General features: G+C 43.9%; 1 protein-coding gene across 2 annotated transcripts in view; it reads right to left on the bottom strand.

Moving 5' to 3' along the window:
• The window catches only part of TET1 (tet methylcytosine dioxygenase 1), a 110,491-nt gene extending 90,344 nt beyond the window's left edge, over positions 1–20,147 (bottom strand). For both annotated transcript variants that reach the window (XM_058187740.1, XM_058187741.1), the window contains exons 1-2: positions 20,026–20,147; positions 8,793–10,795 (exon numbers count right to left, since the gene is read on the bottom strand). In XM_058187740.1, the coding sequence (XP_058043723.1) occupies positions 8,793–10,679 (1,887 nt within the window). In that variant the 5' untranslated portion in view covers positions 10,680–10,795; positions 20,026–20,147. The remainder of the gene's footprint in view (positions 1–8,792; positions 10,796–20,025) is intronic.
• Between the last annotated feature and the right edge of the window lie 1,652 nt (positions 20,148–21,799).

Here is a 21,799-nt window from a genome sequence, read left to right as displayed (position 1 = left end):
CTATTTGTATCACCCGTGCATAAGTTTAGTTCACGTTACATAAATGAAACTAAATGGTGCTATAATGCAACCGCAAACAAAAGACCCTCATCCCAGAATAGCTCGCCCATCTCCCCCCACACCACCCAGCTGTAACAGACAAGCAGAACTGGTAGCGGGTGCCCCCCCAAACCCAATCCACAATGCGCGAGAGGCACGACGATACACAGCACATTGGAAAGGGTGGGTGGCTAGAAAATTTTACTACTAACAGAGATACAAAAGTGGGCGGTAGGTATAAAAAGGTTGACTAGTACCCCTGGGATAGATTACTGATAATGGGTTACAAAAAGTTGGTGGATAATATACACAAAAGGTGAAGGGTATAGAAAAGCAAAATAAAACTCTATAATAATGAAAACAATAAGAAGGGAAGACGATTTATTGTGCCCCTATCCTAGTTTGGGGAGTTTTCAGAGAATCAAGAAATATGGCAAAAGTAGATTAGCACCATCGGGTTCATCGCACTGTTTTAAAGATATTGTTACAAGGATGCAATGCATAGTTCCTTCCCACTCCTATGTGGAGAAGGGATCATTTCATGCTTGTTAGGGGTGTTAAATCTGTCAAAGGAATAGCACACTTATTTTCTTTCATTTTCCACCAAAACTTTGCAGAAAATCATATCATACCATAATCTGGCATCATCAAAAGTGGGCAATATGATTTTGGAAGCATCTACAGCACAACAAGTGCCTCAGGAGGTATGGACTGAAGTAAAGCTATTTTCTCCTTTTCTTGCAGTTTTAATCTTAATAAATGTTTTCCCTTTGGTATTTTTTCTCTGTCCAGTCCCCTAATTTAGCTCCTAAATCACATACTCCTGTAGGTTACCTGAGAAACCAGAACATTGTCTTGGCTTATAACACAATATGTCTTTCAAGTATAGCTTGTTCTAGCTCAGGAGTCTGCAACCTTAAATACTCGAAAAGCCATTTGGACCCATTTCCCACAGAAAAGAAAACACTGGGCTCCACAAAACCTGGGTGGACGTGGCCAACTCAACGGCACTCCCACCCAGTCACATGAAAAAAAACCCTGGCCACGCCCAACCAGGTTTGGTGGCTCCTGGTGTCTTCTGTGGAAAATGGGTCTCTCTCTCTCTCCCCCACTTCCTCTCATTTCTGTTTTTCTCTTTTTCCTCTCCCTCCCTCTCTTTCATTCTTTTTCTCTCCCCCTTCTCTCTCTCATTTGTTTCCCTCTTTTCTCTCCTTCTCTCCTCTCATTTCTGTTTTCTCTTTTCCTCTCATTCTCTCCTCCATCATTTTCTCATTTTCTCTCCTTCTCTCTCTCATTTGTTTCTTTTTCCTCTCATTCTCTCCCTCCATCATTTTCTCATTTTTCTCTCCCTTTCTCTCCCTCTCATTTCTGTTTGGACTCAAATCTCTTTCACAGTATGGTTTGAACACTGACCGTATTTTTTTATCGTTTGCCTGGTCAAATTGGTACCTTTTGGAGTGACCCCTGATGTCCTTCAAAGATATATTGTGTTTAAAAAAACTCTGTGCTTTGCAATCCCAATCAGGAAGAATTATTGAAATTATAATCTTATGTAAGAAAATATAACAGGAGGTAGCAGCTACAGCACGTGCATGAGCTACAGCATAAGGTCTGGAGTCTTGTAAATCTACCATGTTTCCCCGAAATTAAGACCTCCCCCGAAAATAAGTACCCCCCGAAAATATTTAAATGCAGCCGGTCCCCACCATTTCCTCTGGCTAGGGTTAGGGAGGCAGAGCTGGAAATCAAGTAAGACGGCAAGAGGAGCCCCGTCTTGTTCCATGTGCCCCAAAACAATAAGATCTCCCTAAAAATAAGGCCAAGTGCTTATTTCGGGGTTCAAAAACAATGTAAGACAGGGTCTTATTTTTGGGAAAACATGGTATCCAGATTGACTGTTTGTTGAATTCGCTCTGGTGAAATTGTCTTTATGTCTTATTATAGTTTATGATATTTTAACAGTAACTATGTAAGAGTTGGAAACAACCTTGAAGGTCTTCTTGTCAAACCGCTGCTCAAAGCAGGAGACTCTACCATTCCGGACAAGTGGCTGTCTAGTCTCTCCTTAAAAGCCTCCGATGATGGAACATCTACAACTTTGGAGACAAGCCATTCACTGATTAATTGTTCTCACTGTCAGGAAATTTCTCCTTAGTTCTAGGTTGGATCTCTCTTTGATAAGTTGCCATCTGTTACTTCTTGTCACGCCCTCAGGTACTTTGGAGAAAAGGTCAACCTCAACTTCTGGGCGGCAGCCTCTCAAATACTGGAAGACTGCTATGAAATCACCTCTTGTCCTTCTTTTCATTAGACTAGACCAGTGATCGCAAATCTTTTTGGCCCCGAGTGCCCAAACCGGAACATGCACATGCGTGTGCACTGGAAATCCAAAGACCAGCTGGCCAGTGCACTTATGCTCTGTGGGCACGCATACCATCGCCAGCTGCTATTTGGGTCAGCTGGTTGTCGTGTCCCACTCCTCCGCTGACGGCCGGGTCAGGGAAATCCGAATCAGGCGTGCCTCTGCAGCTCTGCCAAAGTCCTAGCAAAGTCCTCAAGGCAGGCAGGAGACCAGAAAGTGACTTCAGCAAGATATGTTCGACTTTGCCTGACTCAGAGAATGCCAGAAAGCAGATCCTTTATATAGGCCATAAGGTGTGGCTCCATGACTCAGCACTTATCCAGGCCTGCCCCTCCCTTCCTTCTGACGCCGCCACCTATCAATTCTTCTGAAGCAAGGGTCACTCCAGTCGGCAGCTCTTGGTAATTGACCTCCCTCAGGCTCACATGCTGTGGAGGAGGGGGAGGGGCCTAGTTGCTCCGTTTGCCTGGGCATGGAGCCAGGGCTGGGGCCGGGAGGTGCTTTCTCCTCCTCAGCCTGGGCATGGAGCCAGGGCTGGGGCCGGGAGGCATACTAGGACATTCCTCGGCGTTCAGAAGCAGATAAGAAGGCCCCGGCTGCGGTGAGAGCGGGCAAGACACAACACTGGTCTTCTCGCGCCCCGGAGCACCGGAAACCTGAAGACTAGCTGGCTGGTGTGCATGCGCATACTGGAAACCCGAAAACCAGCTGGCGACAGTGCGCATGCCCACAGAGAGGGCTCTGCGTGCCATCCAGGTTGTAGAGCTTTAAAATCTTTATGTTAAGAGAATCCCAAATACTGGATAGAACAGTGATGGTGAACCTTTTATCCACCGAATGCCCAAACTGCGCGCGTGCACAGGCCCAGACTGAAAAGTACGTGCTCATGCGTGGACATGCACGCATGCACAGACATGGGCGCATACGCAGCAGAGACCTGAAGACCAGCTGGCCGGCGGGAGGCAGGGCATCCCAACGCCAGCAGCGTGGCAAGAGGTAAGATATTTTTCTTTTGTGAGCTTCTGTTTCGTCGTTTGCAGGGAAACAAGCTCACAAAAGAAACGCCACGGAGATTTGACCTCGGCGACGGTGCGCGTGTCAGCAGAGAGGGCTCTGCATGCCACCTCTGGCATGCGTGTCATAGGTTCGCCCTCATGGGACTAAACACACCCAGTTCATGCAACTGTTAATTGTATGTTTTCCCCTAATCATCTCTGCTGCTCTTCTCTGCACTCTTTCGGGAGTCTCAACATCTTTTTTTTCCTTTCGTCATGACCAAAACTGGACATAATATTCCAGGTGCGCTCTTACCAAAGTAGTATAAAAAGTACTACCCTTCACATGATCCTGATGCTACCCCTATTTTATTTTGGAGCGTTACTTATTTAAGAGGAATGGTTATATCAGTTATTTAAAGTAAACAAATATGTTGTTTTAAGGCGTACATCACTTTCAGTCATATGTTATGTGGGCGACAATGTAAACTGTTTGATGGAAGGAAGGAATTTTGGTTTATCGTAACATCAAATGCACCCATGTAAAGTGGCATTACACTCCCATTCATGAATGATCCTAGAGCCGATCCACATTTTACAGGAACGATTATTTTCTTTCGTCAACCAGTACAATCACAGTGAATTCAATTTGACAGACTCTAGCCTTGCATTATAACAAGCGTTCCTTGAATACCGCCCAAGACACAAATAGCATCTACAATACAATGCTGAAGGAAACTCAAAATCGAAGAAGTCTACATTTCCCTGTCCGCTAAATAGCCTATTCAAGTGCAAGGAGGAAGAAATAAGTTTCCTCAGCTGAGATGAGGAATATCAATACAGAAGCATATTTTTTCCACCAAAACGCTTCAGATTGAATTTAAACGAATCGAAGTTTCAGGGATGCTCCCAGCCGTTCAGGCTCCTAGATCTGCTGTAAAACTTTTTTAAAAATTTTTTTTAATTTGAATTTATATCCCGCCCTTCTCCGAAGACTCAGGGCGGCTTACACTGTGTTAAGCAATAGTCTTCATCCATTTGTATATTATATACAAAGTCAACTTTTATTGCCCCCAACAATCTGGGTCCTCATTTTACCTACCTTATAAAGGATGGAAGGCTGAGTCAACCTTGGGCCTGGTGGGTCTTGAACTTGCAATATATCAAAAACTTCTTTTGATATACAAGATTGACCCCCAGGGAACAGAAAAATTCAAGGTTCTGTTTGGCAAAGGCAAAATAAACTAGAAAAGGAAACCAAAACCAGCTTCCCTTCTAACATTATTGTCTGGGCTAAATGCTTCCTGCTGGTTTGGCCAATTTGCTTATAGCTCCATCCTCTGGCTAAACTCAGAAGCAGCCTGGATCTCTGCTTGACATTTCTGAGAAGTCCCAGCCTTGCAATAATGCCACAGAATGACATCTGATTTCCTCTTAAAAGCAGCCCCAAAGTAGATTAATTCCCTCTGCTTGAAGAGAGTTATTTTGACTGTGATAAACCACAACATTACACTGCTCTATTTCAGAAAAAAAAGATGAGAAATTACATATATTTTCTCCTCATTTCAGAATTATTACCGGTAGTCTTTTATATATTTCACTGTTTTGAGCTAGTTATAAAAGCAATGAAGATGCAATAAAAACCCCAAATAAATGCATTTGTTCTGGTTACCAATCATATGGTATTTTATTATTTTACCTTTTTAAAAAAAAAAAATTCTGGTGACTAAATTATTATGATGCCAGAGGACCAGGTTGTTAATTAACAGAAATAATCAAGCATAGAGTAATTAATATTCAAAGGTGGGAAACATCTGCCTTTCCAGCTGGGGCTGATCTAGTTCTGTGCATAGCCAGTGGTGTGGTAAGCCGAAGCTGTAGTCCAGCAACATCTGGAAAGCTCTAGATTTTCCACCCTTGAATTAGTTGTAGCAATACAGTAGAAAGGGTGCATTTCTGGGCATAACAAAAAATTTAGACTAAGGCAAGAGAGGGAAAAAATACATACAAATAGTTGTTTTAGTAACTGTTCAAAGATACAAAGGCACTGAAAAAAAGTGATTTATAACTGTTATTCACACTTATGACCGTCATGATCCCTGTGGACAGATGATCAAAATTTGGACGCTTGGTATGGGTATCAGTGGTGAAATGTAACATTTGTTACTACCGGTTCTGTGGGCGTGGCTTGGTGATGGTGGGGTAATGTGACTGGGTGGGCCTCGCCAACCTTTTTTTTTTTTTAACTTTTAAAAGCATTTTTTTCTACAAAAAATTTTTTTCTTTGGCCAAAGAGGTTGTAGAAAAAAATGCTTTTAAATTCCTGACAATCCCAGCTGAGCTGCGCGCTCATCCGAGGTTTTTTCTTTTATTTTTAAAAGCATTTTTTCGGCTGAATAAAAAATGCTTTTAAAAGTTAAAAAAAAAAACCCTCTGATGATCACGTAGCTCAGCTGGGCATGGGGGGGGGGCAGGGATTTTTGCTACCAGTTCTCCGAACCACCCGCCGCCATTGCTACCGGATCAGGCGATCTGGTCCAAACCGGGAGCATTTCACTCCTGATCTATATGTATTTATGACGGTTGCAGTGTCTTGGGATCACTTGATCACCTTTTGCAACCTTCTGACAAGCGAAGTCAACAGGAAAGCCAGATTGACTTAACACCCCTGTTACAAACTTACAATTGCAGTGATTCACTTGCAGGTCATGAAATGGAAGAAAACTCAACAATTGCCTTGCTTAGCAACAGAAATTTTGTACTCAATTGTGGTCGTAAGTTGAGGACTACCTGCAATTCCAACAAGGGTAGAAAGGAAGGGTGAAAGGAAGCATAATAGAGCAATTCTTTCCGCTTACTCTGGAGCTACAGACTTGATAATGGAGCCCTGCTCTAAAAAACTACAAGACTACGGTTTGTAAGACAAAATGTAAAACGAAACAGAAAAGTTTCGAAATCAAGGCAGAAAGTTTTTCTGAATGCACTCCCTATTGGAAGCGTACTAACCATCTTGAAATAAAACCAACCAGCAACATTCAATTATTAGAATAGAACAGGATTATTTTCCAAAGCACCGGCGGGCAGGACAAGAAACAATGGTTGGAAACTGATCAGAAAGAGAAGCAACCTGGAATTACGGAGAAACTTCCTAACAGTGAGGACAATTAACCAGTGGAACAGCTTGCCTCCAGAAATTATGGGCACTCCAGCACTAGATGATTTAAGAAGAGACTAGACCAGTGGTAGTCAACCTGGTCCCTACCGCCCACTAGTGGGCGTTTCAGCTTTCATGGTGGGCGGTAGGGATTTTGTACAATACTGAAGCACTTTCCTTTTTAAAAAATTTAATTGACTTTTTAAAAAAAAATCATAGCATTATTTAAAAATATTTTCATTAGGTTTTCATAAAATTCCCTGTGACAATTTAAATTTCTGAAAATATACTATGTATTGCCTGCGCATAGGTTTAGTTCATGTTACGCAAGTGAAACTAAATAGCGCTATAGTGCGACCGCAAACAAAAGAGCCTCGTCCCAGAATAGCTCGCACATCTCCCCCCATACCACCCAGCTGTAACAGACAAGCAGAGCTGGTAGCTGGCGCCACCCCCCAAACCCAATCCACGATATGTGAGAGGCATGCGCAGACGACGATACACGACACATTACTGTGGAACCGGTGGGCGGTTAGAAAATTTTACTACTAACAGAGATACAAAAGTGGGCAATAGGTATAAAAAGGTTGGCTACCCCTGGACTAGACAGTCACTTATCTGAAATAGTATAGGTTCTCCTCTGTTGTGTCTCGCTCGCTCCCCCTGCCGCAGCCGAGCCCCTCTTATCTCCTGCCAGACGCTGATAGTTCGGAAGAATGTCCTGGCATGCCTCCAGCCCCCAGCCCTGGCACCATGCCCGGACAGGCCGAACAAACAAACCTCCCTCCGATAGCATGTGTGCCTGAAGCCAGCCACGAGCTGAGATTACCAACAGCTGGAGACGAAACGATGCAATGGATAGACCCACGCTTCCGGAGAATGGAGAGGCGACATCACCAAAAGGAAGGGAGGGGCAGGCCTGGATAAGTGCTGAGTCATGGAGCCACACCCCATGGCCTATATAAGGGATATGCTTTCTGGCATTCTCTGAGTCAGGCAAAGTCTAACTTGGATTGCTGAAGTCACTTCCTGGTCTCCTGCCTGCCTTGAGAACCCTGATAGGACTTTGGCAGAGCTGCAGAGGCACGCTTGATACGGACTTCCCCGACCCGGCCATCAGCGGAGGAGTGGGACACGACATCCTCCTTGAACAGGGGTCTGGACTAGAAGACCTCTAAGGTCCCTTCCAGCTCATTCATTCTATTCTATTCTAGGACAGAATGGAGTGTTAACCATCTCCTTACAAAACATTAATCATAATTAAATACCAAGATAAATTTTGAATGATATTTGCTAACAAGGGATTCACCACCTCTTTTGAAACTTCTGTTCTTAATTGCTCAAAATATGTGAAGTGCATTCTACTTACTACCTGCTCTGCAACAGAATTCACACGCAAAACTTTAGGTCAGGGGCGTCCAACCTTGGCCACGTGCTGGCTGGGGAATTCTGGGAGTTGGAAGTCTACATGCCTTAAAAGCAGGGGTGAACTGCTACCGGTTCGCGCTGGTTCGCCCAAACTGGTAGCAAAAAATGCTACTGATTCGCCGAACCGGTAGTAATAAATGTTAAAAAAAAAAAAGTTCCAATGATGAACTGAGCGACACACAATCGTCGGAACTTTTTTTTAAAAAAACTTTTTAAGCATTTTTTACTACTGGTTCTCCAGAACCAGTAGTTAAAATTTCTTTAAAAAGTTAAAAAAAAAAAGTTCTGAAGATCGCATGTCGTTCAGCTGATCTTTGGAACTTTTTTTTTTTTTTACTTTTTAGGCATTTTTTTACTACCTTGGCAGGTGAATAGGTAGTAAAAAAATGCTTTTAAAAAGTAAAAAACTTCTTTAAAGCATTTTTTTACTACCTATTAGCCAGAACCAGTAATAAAAAATGCTTTAAAAAAGTTTTTAAAAAGGTTCCGCAATCGTGCACCACAGCTGATCACTTCCCTGGCAGCTGGTTCTACTTACCTTCCCAAGCCTCCTTTTGGTGCGCACTGTGCATGCGCACGCACCCCTCATGTTTGGTGCGCACTGCGCAGCTAGCAAACCGGTAGTAAGCCGGTTCAGATTTCACCACTGCTCCAAAGTGGCCAAGGTTGGACACCTCTGCTTTAACTGGTTTGATTTCAGTGTTATCTCATACCTTCGGAACTCCAACCATTATTTCTCATTAAGGGCAAGCAGATTTCAGACACTTAAATCAAATTCCAGTAATGCAAGCAATATTGAAACGAATTTGCTTACCTCTGCAGGCTGCTTTGAAGATGGAATGGACAATGGGGGCTTCTTCAGTTCTTCACATTTTCTCTTTTTACATATCCGGTGGCTGGTTTTGCGTTTCCTACAGCAGCTACACTCTTCACAGTTAGTTTTCCGCAGACAAGGTTCACAAACTCCGCAACGCCTTCTTTTTTTCTTTTCCACCACAGGTTGCAAAGAGGCGAGGCACCCGCCAATTGGAGATTCAAAAGATAAAGGCTCGGATGCCACCCCTGCGTTGAGGTCACATTTCTTGGGATCCTGAGGACCGTTTGTGGTTTTTCCATCTCTTCCCAGCTGTAACGAGGGATCTGACTGCCTTGAAATGGACTTGTTAGATGGCACCGTCCTTGGCTCTTTCCCTTCTCCTGCACCCAAGGGCAACCTTGCATTAGGGGATTGTGGGAAACTTTCGTTCGACCCTTCCCTGCTGACCGGGCTAGTGGTGTTTCTTTCCAGATGGAAGGGTGCAGAGGCTGGTTCTAAAGTGAATGTTTCTGCAGCAATCCGTTCAAGAGTCCGTTCGAGGTCATCCAAGGTGAAATTACTCAAAGAAATGCTAGAAATTTGTTCGCAGACTGACTGTTCATTTGGTGGCTCACAGCTACAGCAGGGAGAAGAATCAAGGGTTTGGTTTGTCGGCACCAGCGCTACGTCCTCTGGTATAGGGGGGTCTCCTACAACATCTGGTTCTTTTAAACAACCTTCCGATCCAGAGGCGCACTGCAAATACTTTTCTTCTGCAATAGGAGGGTCAGCATCTGGTTTGTTCAGGGCTTCCAGTGGCGCAGACAGATCATCTAGATGCAATTTTGAGATAAGTTCAGAGGTAATCAAAATGGCTGCCTCGGATTCACAGGGACGTAGCATTGTATCGGGTCCAGTTTTGGAATGAGATTCCAGAGAAGTCTCTGGATTTTTCTTATGCAACGCCAGGTCTTGTTCTGAGGAAAGGCTCAACATGGAAAAGGAATGCGAACAGAAATGTTCCGGGGCGACAGGAGGTAAATTCAGGTTGCTCTTTGCATACGGTTCTACGGATGTCCCCAATTCATCTTCCCGTACCCTTAAAGTAGTGTCAAAGTCAAGGTGTAATTGGTGGAGAAGAGGCTCAGACAAAATTTCATGTGAGGTATTAGTAAACAAATCTTCCAGGGCCTGCTCACGGGAAACGAATTCTTCACATCTGTGTTCTTCTAGTACTCCTGAATTGCAAGTATCCGTCACACTGTTATTAGAAACAGAAATTTTGGAGGGGTACATCATCCCGCTCTTTTTGGCTTGATTATCATCTACAGAGGACCAGCCTGCTTCCTGAGAACATGGGGCCTTATCTCCTTTGGGAGAAGGTAATTCACTATTCAAGTTTAAATCTCGTGCAAAAGCTCTTGTCGTCTGTTCAACTTCTTTCCTTTCTAGTGCAGAGGAAATTCCTGATCTGGCTTTCTGTCTTTTTCTCGGGCCGCTCTTCTTAGCTTTTGTGATTGTCGATGCTTGAAACAGCCGATGGGAAAACGGTTTCCTGCGGAGAGTCATGGAGAACCCACCGTAGCTCAAAGGCGGCTGGTTGTGGAAGAGAACATTGTCCGTTAATTCCAGGTTCATCCAAGATGTTCCAGAAAAGGCTTTGGTTACACTGCTCCGGAGAAATCGGCATGGCGAACTTAATGGAGGTTTAGGTCTTTGGGATTTTTTCTTGCCATCGTTCTGGTCTTCTATTAACTTTCTACAGCTCGTAGGACACTCCTTCTTTGAGGACTCTTTCTTGGCATCTTTTATTCCTTGGCAAGATTTCTTTTTAACAGGACTTGGTTTCTTTTTGCTTATCTCCTCTTTTTTAATTAATCGTGAAGACCTGGCATCCCGGGCCATTTCTATCAAACTGCAGATGCGATACTGGAATTAAAGAGTTCATGGAGTCTTGCAAATGTTCTTCATGTCAAGAGAAGCCTGCACATTTGTCAGGACATTCTCTGTGTCGTACGGAGCTGAAATAGAAAGAAAGAAAAATAAAAGTATTGTGAAGAATTTCAGGTTTCGCATAAAAGCTTTAGAACATTCATGTCACTTTTTATAATCTTTGTAGTTTTAACATCAAATTTGCAAGATGCATCAAAAGTTGCACAGACTGAGAACTAAGAGGAAAAGTAATACAGCTAGCAGCTTGCCTAAGGCATGGGGGGGCTGGGAATGGGGCAAGACAATCCTGTTCATAGTTCAATTTGTTTAGCTCTATAGTTCAATATGTTTAGCTCTATGCTATGGAATAGTATTAAAACTGGCACATGTTTTTTGGCAACAAAGTCTGGAGGAAGCTGATTTTCTTTCATCTGAAGGTGGTGGTTTATTTATTTTTTTGTACTATTGTATATAATGCTTTAAGGACGCGGTAGCTCAGGGGCTAGGACGTTGAGCTTGTCGATCGAAAGGTCGGCAGCTTGGCGGTTTGAATCCCTAGTGCTGCCGTGTAATGGGGTGAGCTCCCGTTACTTGTCCCAGCTTCTGCCAACCTAGCAGTTTCGAAAGCACATAAAAATGCAAGTAGAAAAAACAGGGACCACCTTTGGTGGGAAGGTAACAGCATTCCGTGCGCCTTTGGCGTTGAGTCATGCCGGCCACATGACCACGGAGACGTCGTTAGGCAGCGCTGGCTCTTTGGCTTTGAAACAGAGATGAGCACCGCCCCCTAGAGTCGGCAACGTCTAGCACGTATGTGTGAGGGGAACCTTTACCTTTTTACATAATGCTTTATTTTTTTGAAGGCTTGTATTTCCCCCAAATTTTAAGTATTGCTGGAGAACAAACAAAACAAAAAGTTGACCCAGTCCACTGAACACCAATATAAATGGAAATGAAAAGCTTCCTCCCCCACTTTAAACTGACAACCACTGAATAGTGAAGCAAACAACATGAAGAGTTGTGACATCCCCTTTCTCTTAAGACTTTCAAAGCAGTCTTGGCAAGTTTCAGAGATAAGAAATTGGAAGCCCCAAAACGTTTTGAAATAGGAAGCACCATAAACTTCTACACCCAACAGCTACACACCACATGCTTCGCTTAATGGCATACCCACTATTTATTTTCCCCTATTATACCAAGAGGGCAATGCAGAAGTTCTGCAGAACTTACAGAAATGGATATCCAGAAGTAGCTCTTTGCCAAAGGAAAGGTTCTATCTTTTCCCCATCTGTTCTCCTCCTGGGCCCAGGACAATACACAGTGCTTACTATCTGTTAGTTAATATCCATCTCTGTTTAGTGACCCTTGGCTTCAAAATGTTCATTTCCTTGCCAGTTGTGACCAGGACTGGCCTGAACCATTTAAACCCCTAAGACAAAACTTTTGGACTGTAGCTTTCCCAGTCATCAGGTTTCTGCTTATCTCCATTTTAAGAACTTGCCAAGCAGAAATTCATTCATTTGCCCAGGACGATGAATCATGTGGATCAGATCTCTTGACTGGGGCAGAGAATACTGGGTTGGTTGCCATCTCGTCTGACTTTCAGATAAAGATGTCCCTGTGCCTGACTTTGGAAATCCCTTCATCGAGATAAGTTTTTCTTGATGGTACAACCCCCAGTGGCTTTGAAGGGAAGGAGTGCAAACTAATGTACTAATGAGGAAAAAAAATATATTCAGCAGCAGAGGGGTAAGCAAATTTATGGCCAGTTAAAAAAAAAACTGGAAGTATTGAGAGCATACCTTGGATACCTTTACAAAATGGTTGATGGAGATAGCATTGCCTGCTCACAAAATGGCCACCATTATGAATACAATCAACCACAAATCATCAATTAATCCTAAAGCCAAAATATTGCAAAATTGTTCTCCTTGGATACTTTTTAATCCCGCTTTTCTCTTTTTTTGAGCAATAAAGGATAGGGTGCAATCGTATTTCCCTCCCTCTCCCCATTTTAGACTTCCTGTCATGTCAATGCAAGGTTCTGAGGAATTCTTGCAAATAAAGTTGCTGGTCTTTTGCTTTGCAGCTATCATATTGCTAGATCATTATTTTGATCCTTTTTTAAAATGCCAGGTTGCATCCCAGATGCGCAGCTGCCAAGGGGAATCCTTTGCCTCTCTCTGCTCTAACCAAGAACACCAAAATACCAAAAGACTGTGTGTTTGAGTCAGTTAGCTCTGCTGTTTACCTCTAGTCATTGAATACGAGATGGACAGCAAACAAATTTCCCAAATAAATACATCCAACGAAAGCTACCTCGTCAACACAGTGCCTATCAGATGGGTGTTCCCTTAACTCCCCTAATTTGGCATACAACAATTTCATATTTCACAAATGAAGGCAAATATACATATCCCAGGATAATGTGGCAGGATCCAATTGGGGTCAGTTACAGGAACCAGCGGTTTAGACTTCTGAGCTTTCAGCTCATGCTGGAGCTCATCCTCAGGGAACTTCTCTCTAGCAGAGTGTGTTAGCACTTCTCTCTAGCACACAATCTGCTAGAGCAGGGGTCTCCAACCTTGGCAACTTTAAGACTTGCGGACTTCAACTCCCAGAGTTCCTCAGCCAGCAAAGCTTTAAAAACCAGGAGCATTTCACCCCTGATCCACATACTCAAGGGGCCACCAAGAATCAACTTGACTTGAGGCTTAAATAAAGTCTGGAAAGATTTCCTTCATGCTCAGTCCAGCAAAGACAAGTTATTTATAAATTTCAACACCTTGATGAGGCCTCTACAAGTACTGTGTGGGTTTCAAATTGGCATTAACCTCTGCTGGAAAACTTAAGTCTACATGAAGCCTAATAGATTGGACTACAGCCAATAAAAAACCATTTTTGAGGAATCCTTGGTGCTCTCTTGAGCGTGGCTGGGAATTCTGGCAGGGCAACCTACTGTATATAAACAGAGAGCAAAAAGCCCACCCATCCCACTACTGAGATAGTGGAATGACTGCAAACAAACCACAGGCTCACAGGGCACCAGAACTTCACAGTTCAACCCTGAGCTACGGTAGTGGCCAAAATTGTGGAAACCTTTTGGGAAAAGTGTATTTTTGAGGTTTGATGGCTAATAACACCAATTTTTTTTTTAAGTTTCAAAATAATCATATTCCACTGTTGGAATGGCCTGTGAATAGCCCAGACCTTAACCCAATTGAAAATCTATGGAGCCGACTAAAGAAACTTGTTAGTCAGAAGTGACCCAGCAACAAAACCCAGTTAATAGAAGCTATCATTCAATCTTAGCATTCACATTATAACAGCTGGAGAACTGAAAGACTTCATGGGAAAACGTTGCAAGGCCGTAATTCATGCTAAAGGTTACCCAACTAAGTATTAACTGATGTGGTGATAATTTTTGTATATCTCATTTCTTCTGTAGTGGTAATTTTTGTATATCTTGTTTTTTTCTATGTGTTTCACTTTACTTTATACTGTAACTGCTATTCTAATAGCAAATCCTTCATAAAAGTTCTTGATTAAATTATCTTTCCACTGATATATAATTTTATGGTACGGCTCAAAAAAAGTGGTATTTTTGAAAATACACTTTTCCTAAAAGGTTTCCACAACTTTGGCCACTACTGCACCTCTTTTAATCTTCTATTAAAACCATTCTTTTCTGGGAAATGTGACAAATGTTGCTTCAACCCTCATGTTGCTTCCGAAGGGCTTCAGTCTTTTGTGAAAAATCACTGAATATTGCTCTTTTGCTTATTAATGCTTTTGGCGGAAAGAGATATTTCTAACCAGAAGATGACTTTATCTGGATTTGTTCTAACGTTCCATGCACAAGGCAGCACAACTGTACAATAAAAATCTACAAGCAGGCATATATTCTGTAAAGATTCTGAGACGAGTTGCCTGTTGCCAGTAAATAAGTGGAAACACGCAACACAATGGCATTTTCATAAAGGCATGGGTGTCTCAGCTACAACTTGCTGCTGATTCTTAAAGGAAGAGAAAGTCTCTAAATCAGCGGTCATCAACTGGTGGTCCACGAGAAAATTTTGGTGATACCCAGAAAAATTATTTGCATTTTTTTATATTGCACTAAATCAGGGGTCCTCAAACTATGGCCCCTGGACTAGATACATGCAATGAACACTTGTGTTGCTGCAGAGAGTCTCCCCCTTCAGCATCTTTTTAAGTGGGTTGGGGTCTGCTTCAGCCTCCTGGCGTGGGACTTTTGGCGAAAGCTGGAGGGAAGTGCTGCTGGTGGCGAAGAGCCGGAGGGCCTTGTTCTAGTGGGATTGCATCATGGCCTGGCTGACCACCTCAGCCCGCTGAGCCTCCAGGCACGGCCTTGCCCTCCTGCAGGTCTTCTCTCTGCTTGGAAAGCCTATGCTCCTAGTCCTCAGTGAGGTCCTTCTGCTGAGCCTCCTTCTCGGTCAGATCCTATTTGAACTGAGCCAGCTGTTTTCTCATGGTGGCTGCTTAGCTCCAATAACTGCTTCCTGTTGGGGCCCTAAGGAGCCCGGGCAGGCAGGGGAGGAGTGGGTAGGCGGGGAGGGGTGAGTAGAGGCTGGTGAGGGTGAGGTGCCCCTCGATGTGAGTGAAAGCAAGTTGGTCATGCCCACCCAGTCACATGACCACCTAGCCACACCCACCCAGCCAATCATTAAGCAGATCATATTAGTGGTCCACGGGATTTAAAATTATGAATTTAGTGGTCCCTGAGGTCCGAAAGGTTGGGGACCCCTGCTCTAAATGGTATTTTAAGTCATGCTGATGCTACCTTTTGTTTGCTTTTACGGTTTGGCAATTGCTCACCTCAGCATTCTTAGAAAGGGACGCGGTGACTCGGGAGCTAGGATGTTGAGCTTGTCTATCAAAAGGTCGGCAGCTGAGCAGTTCGAATCCCTAGTGCTGCCGTGTAACGGGGTGAGCTCTCATTACTTGTCCCAGCTTCTGCCAACCTAGCAGTTTCGAAAGCACGTAAAAATGCAAGTAGAAAAAATAGGGACCACCTTTGGTGGGAAGGTAACAGCGTTCCGTCCGCCTTTGGCGTTGAGTCATGCTGGCCACATGACCACGGAGACGTCTTCGGACAGCACTGGCTCTTTGGCTTTGAAACTGAGATGAGCACCGCCCCCTAGAGTCGGCAACGACTAGCACGTATGCGCGAGGGGAACCTTTACCTTTACCTATTCTTAGAAATGACTGGCAGATTCTTTGACAAATGTATGTTACAGGTAGTCCTGGACTTACAAGCACAATTGAGCCCAAAAAATTTTATTGCTAAGCAAGGCAGTTGTTGAGTTTTGTCCCATTTTAACTACCTTTTTGGCCACAGTTGTTAAGCAAATCACTGTTGTTAAGTGAATCATGTAATTGTTTAACCAAATCTGGCTTTCCCTCATTGACTTTACTGGTCGGAAGCCGGCTGGGAAATTTACCAATGTTTATCACATGACCCTGGGGACAACGGAACCTTCATAAATACATGCCAGATGTCAAGTGGGCGAATTTCGATCATGTGACTATGGGGATGCTGCAACAGTCACAAGTATGAAAACTAGTCGTCACTTTTTTCAGTCCTGTTGTAATTCCAAACAGTCTCTAAACAAATTGCTGTACGTTGAGGAATACTTGTACTGAAACAATCTACCCCTCAACCAGGGGTGAAATGTTCCCAGTTTGGACCGGATCACCCGATCCAGTAGCGATGGCGGTGGGTGGTTCGGAGAACTGGTAGCAAAAATCCCTGCCCACCCCCACTCCAGCTGAGCCGTGCAATCATCAGAGGTTTTTTTTTTATTTTATTTTTAAAAGCATTTTTTCTTTGGCTGAGAAAATGCTTTTAAAAGTAAAAAAAAAAGCCTCTGATAATCGCACAGCTCAGCTGGGATTGTCAGAACCCCTTGAAAGCATTTTTTCTATAACCTCTTTGGCCGAAGAATGCTTTTAAAAGGTTCTGGCGATCAGGCAACTCAGCTGGTATCGTCAGAACCCTTTCAAAGCTTTTTTTTACTCTGGCGATCCCAGCTGAGTTGCCTGATCATCACAGGCTAAGAGGTTGTAGAAAAAATCCTTTTAAAAGTAAAAGTTGGCCACACCCACCCAGTCACATTACCACCACCCCCCACCAATACTGGCACTAACTGTGCCCACTGTTAAAAAAAGAGGGAGACCTTTCAAATTGCCCACTTTATTCAAATAGGCAGCCTGAAGGATAATCTCCAGAAATGCTATTGGCCATGCAGCCAGATGACCCATTTCAACAGTTCAAGCAGCTGCAGGTCAGAAGCATTCAAAATATTTATGGCGTTACTAAATTACAAGTTATTCCGGATTGGACATCCCTCATGTAATCCAGCCAACAGCGGCACATTGCATGCAGAGATGCCGGTATGCACATTTTAACCCTTAATGTTAAAAGGAGGCAATTTTTTCTTGAAACTGTCTAACGCGCAAGAGGGAGCCATATGCTAGAGAGAACTGTGACCAACGGCTTGTTCCTTTGCACATTTGCTTGAGTGCTCGAGGATACGTACGTACGTCACTCCTCTTGGGGATCTTTGCTGGCTGATGAAGATGCAGTTGTGGTAGAATAACTGTCGCGATTAACGAAACGCTTGTGCGTCACAGCAAGAAATGCACGTTTGAAAAGTCGAGACCGCCCTCCCCCCCACTTCGTTGGTCTCAAAAGCCCAAACTTTTGGACTTTGAAGTAGCTGTCCCCCAACACTGCTGCTGGAGAAATCAGGATGGCACCCACGCATCACCTTGCCATGCAGAGTTGTATTTCTGCTGGATTCTTCCCAACCGATCCTCCCAAATCAGTGCGTGGGAAGCTGTTTGTCCCCATGTTCAGAGACTCAAGAAACAGCCCGAGAAAGTTCTCCACTCACTTTCTACCCTTTGCAGGAGGTTTAAGGAAGCAGAACTACAGTAAAACCTTGCAGACTCGGCCACATGGTCTGCAAGGGGCAGAGAAGGAACAAGGGCCAAAGGGATGGGGTGGGGCAGGTCTCGAGGGAGGCAAGGCTGCCTGCCTGTTCCAAACCGCTGCCTAGAATGCCGATGAAGATTCTTCTATCATCCAAGTCGAGTTGACTGGAAGTTGAGTCATGGCAACTGGGCTTCTTTTTATTTATTTATTTGGGGGAGGGGGCTTGGATTGAAGCATTGAAGTAGCTCCTTCAGTCTCAGCAAGCGGGATCTTCTCCTAACCAACTGGTTCAGACTGAAGAAGCTACTTGGAGGAGGAGGAGGAGGAGAAAAAGCAGCAGCGAGACGTTTCAAAAAAGCAAAAGGAGTCCAGTTGCCTGTGACTCAACTTCCAAACTGCTGCCTAGAATGAGCCCCAAGGTTGAGCAACCGCAAAGAGAGAGAGGAGGAGGGGGAAGAGAGAGAGAGAGAGAGAGAAAAGAGAACTTTTTATTGGCCAAGTGTGATTGGACACACAAGGAATTGGTGTATATGCTCTCAGTGTGCATACAAGAAAAGATATGTTCATCAAGAATTCTAAGGTACAATTCTAAGAGAGAGAGAAAGTGAGAGAGAAGAGAAGAGAATTTATTGGCCAAGTGTGATTGGACACACAAGGAATTGGTGCATATGCTCTCAATGTGCATAAAAGAAAAGATATGTTCATCAAGAACCCTAAGGTACAATTCTAAGAAAGAGAAGAGAAGAAAAGAGTATTTTTTATTGGCCAAGTTTGATTGGACACACAAGGAATTTGTCTTGGTGTACATAAAAGAAAAGATACGTTCATCAAGAATTCTAAGGTACAATTCTAAGAGAGAGAAGAGAAGAGAAGAGAAGAATTTTTTATTGGCCAAGTTTGATTGGACATACAAGGAATTGTCTTGGTGCATATGCTCTTAGTGTGCATAAAAGAAAAGATATGTTCATCAAGAATTCTAAGGTACAATTCTAAGAGAGAGAGGGAGAAGAGAAGAGAAGAGAAGAGAAGAGAAGAGAAGAGATTTTTTATTGGCCAAGTGTGACTGGACACACAAGGAATTTGTCTTGGTGCATATACTCTCAGTGTACATAAAAGAAAAGATACATTTGTCCAGAATCATAAGGTAGAATTCCTGAGGTACAATTCTGAGAGAGAGAGAGAGAGAGAGAGAGAGAGAGAGAGAGAGAGAGAGACTTCTTCCTCCAGAAAGCAAGTTATCAGCAATTGGGGAGGGGGGTGGGTGGGTGGGGGTGAGAAGACCAATCCAGGCCTCGATTCTCATTTTCAAGCAGATGGCTCCCTGGAGGGAGATTGGAGGGGGGCGTTTCTCCAGGATTTAAGTAGCCCAAAAGAGAGTCAGGTCTCTCGGGCTGAATAATAGCCAGTCAACAAGTTAAATGCCATTTTTACTTCTTGGCCATCCAAGAGATCAGCCACAATGGGGGGAGGGGGGGACAGTGAAAACACACACACCCCACACCTTATTTCATGCTCTGCCTCTTTAAACACACACACAGCGAAGCGATTTTTTTTTATTTCAATCAAAAAATTTAAAAAAAACCCCACACCCTTCCTTCCCTCCCCGCCCCGCCCCCACTTTATTTCTCTTTAAAAGCAAAGTTCAGAAGACGCCGTTTCAGAAATGTAGAGATAGGCAATATTTATATGTGTTATGTTTGTCAGATTGTGCATCACCTTAAAACAATACAAAAAAATTTAAAAGAAAAAAAAAAGAAATTGGAGGAAAAAAACCACAACCAAACCAGAGCCGTCCTTTTAAATCGTTCCCTCTCTTTTTTCGTCGGGAGATTTAAAACAACTTTTTTGCCTGCCTGCCCGGCGGGTTGTTTTTTCCCTCTCTAAAAAAAAGGTTGGCTTCGGTCCCTTTTAAAGGCAAATGTAGCAGCTTCTTGGATGCCTTTTTTTTTATTATTAAAAAAACAAACAAACCACCACGAATATTTTACATCGGGGCGTCGTTTCCCCCCACCCCCAAGCCACGACAACAACGTTCCCCACGATCCATCCACGGGCCTTTCCGATCCTCGGCCGAAAAAGTGTTTGGGCAACGTGGGGAAGTTTAAGGGGCCAACTTTTTTTTTTTTTTTAAAGTGCCTTCTCAGTTGCAAGAAAAGGCGATCCGGTGTTTTGTTTTGTTTTTTAAGGGGGGAGAGAGAGAAAGGGTCTCTTTTAAGCCCCCCCCCCAAAAAAACAACTCGCTAAAAAGTTTCACGTGCGCAAAGGGACTTCGGCACCCCTCCTCCTCCTCCTCCCCCCCCGCAGGATCGGCTCCCCCCCCCCGCCCCCGCCCCCGGGGCTCGATCCGCTGAAACGTACCACTTTTGCTGCGTTTTGGGGAAGCGGCTACGAGGCATGGCTTTGCAATCCGCCGCCGCAGCAAAGCAAGGGACCGTCCATGGCTCGTCCGGGCGGCTTGTATTTCTTGCGGGCAGGACGGGAGGGGAGGGGAGGGGAGGGGGGGAGGAAAAAAAAAAAAGCCCTCCCAGGTAAAGAGAAAACCCACCCACCCACCCCCGAACCCGGAGCAAAGGGGGCGAAGAAAACGTGCTCGCTTTCTCTCTTTCCCCCGCAGAGTTCGCAACTTCCCCGGCCAGACCCGCTGGGAGGGGAGGCGACTCCGCGCGCGCCTCTGCGCTGAGCTGAGCCGAGCTCTCTCTCTCTCTCTCTCTCCGGCCGGCCGGAGCCCTGGAGCGCAAGGAAAAACGCGAGCTGGATCGCCCAATTTGCGGAGCGGGATTGCTTCCTTCGCCAAGTCCTGGGTGGGGTGGACTGGGGTGGACAAGCCCCAAGGCGGGATTATTCCGACGTGGACTAAGCGGAGGATTTCGTCACTGAAAAGTCCGGAGAGCCTCCCTTGTGACAGAATCGGGGATGTGTGTCGGGAGGTGGGTGTAATGTTTGTCAGTCCTCAAGACTTGCAACCCACCTGAGCTTGGATTTCTGCCTGTGAAGTGAAGTGAAGAGTAATTAGTATAGTATTAGTATTAGTGTTAGGATTAGGATTAGGATAGTATAGGATTAGGATAGTATAGGATTAGGATTAGTATATATAGTATAGTATTAGTATAGTGATTATTCCAACGTGGACTAAGCGGAGGATTTCATCCGCTGAAAAGTCAAAAGAGCCTCTCTTGTGACAGAATCAGGGGGGTGGGTGTCCAGGGTGTGTAATGCATTTCAGCCCTCAAGACTTGCAACCCAGGTGAGCTTGGATTTCTGCCTGTGAAGTGAAGTGAAGTGAAGAGTAATTAGTATAGTATAGTATTAGTATTAGGATAGTATAGTATTAGGATAGTATAGGATTAGGATTAGTATAGTATAGTATAGTATTAGGATAGTAATTATTCCAACGTGGACTAAGCGGAGGATTTTGTCCGCTGAAAAGTCAAAAGAGCCTCCCTTGTGACAGAATCGGGGATGTGTGTCCAGGGTGTGTAATGCGTTTCAGCCCTCAAGACTTGCAACCCACCTGAGCTTGGATTTCTGCCTGTGAAGTGAAGTGAAGAGAAGAGAAGAGTAATTAGTATAGTATTAGTATTAGTATTAATATTAGTATGAGTATGGTATAGGTATAGTATAGGTATAGCATAGCATAGCATAGCATAGCATAGCATAGCATAGCATAGCATAGCATAGAATTGAATTCTTTATTGGCCAAGTGTGATTGGACACGCAAGGAATTTGTCCTAAGTGTATATGAGCTTAGTGTACATAAGGAGAATAAAATACATTCATCGAGAATAAAAAGTTACAACACTTAGTGATAGTCAAGGTTACTAATAAAGCTATCAAATCATACTGGGAAACAAGTAAAAACAATATAAATGGAAAGCTACAAGCAACATGGTTATAAGTAGGAAGAGATAGATGCTAGTAAGGAAGAGAAGAAGTATAGTAATACAGTCTTAGTAAATTATTTGACAGTGTTGTGGGAATTAGTTGTTAAGCAGAGAATAGAATAGATTTTTTTTATTGGCCAAGTGTGATTAGACCCACAAGGAATTGGGTCTTGGTGCATATGGGCTCAGTGTACATAAAAGAAAAGATACGTTCATCGAGAAAGAGTGATGGCATTCGGGGAAAAAACTGT

This window comes from Ahaetulla prasina, chromosome 6, assembly GCF_028640845.1.
Source record: "Ahaetulla prasina isolate Xishuangbanna chromosome 6, ASM2864084v1, whole genome shotgun sequence".
In the NCBI taxonomy this organism is placed as follows: domain Eukaryota; kingdom Metazoa; phylum Chordata; class Lepidosauria; order Squamata; family Colubridae; genus Ahaetulla; species Ahaetulla prasina.
The sequence above is the reverse complement of the archived record's forward strand: the minus strand, read 5'-3'. Positions and strand labels throughout refer to the sequence as shown.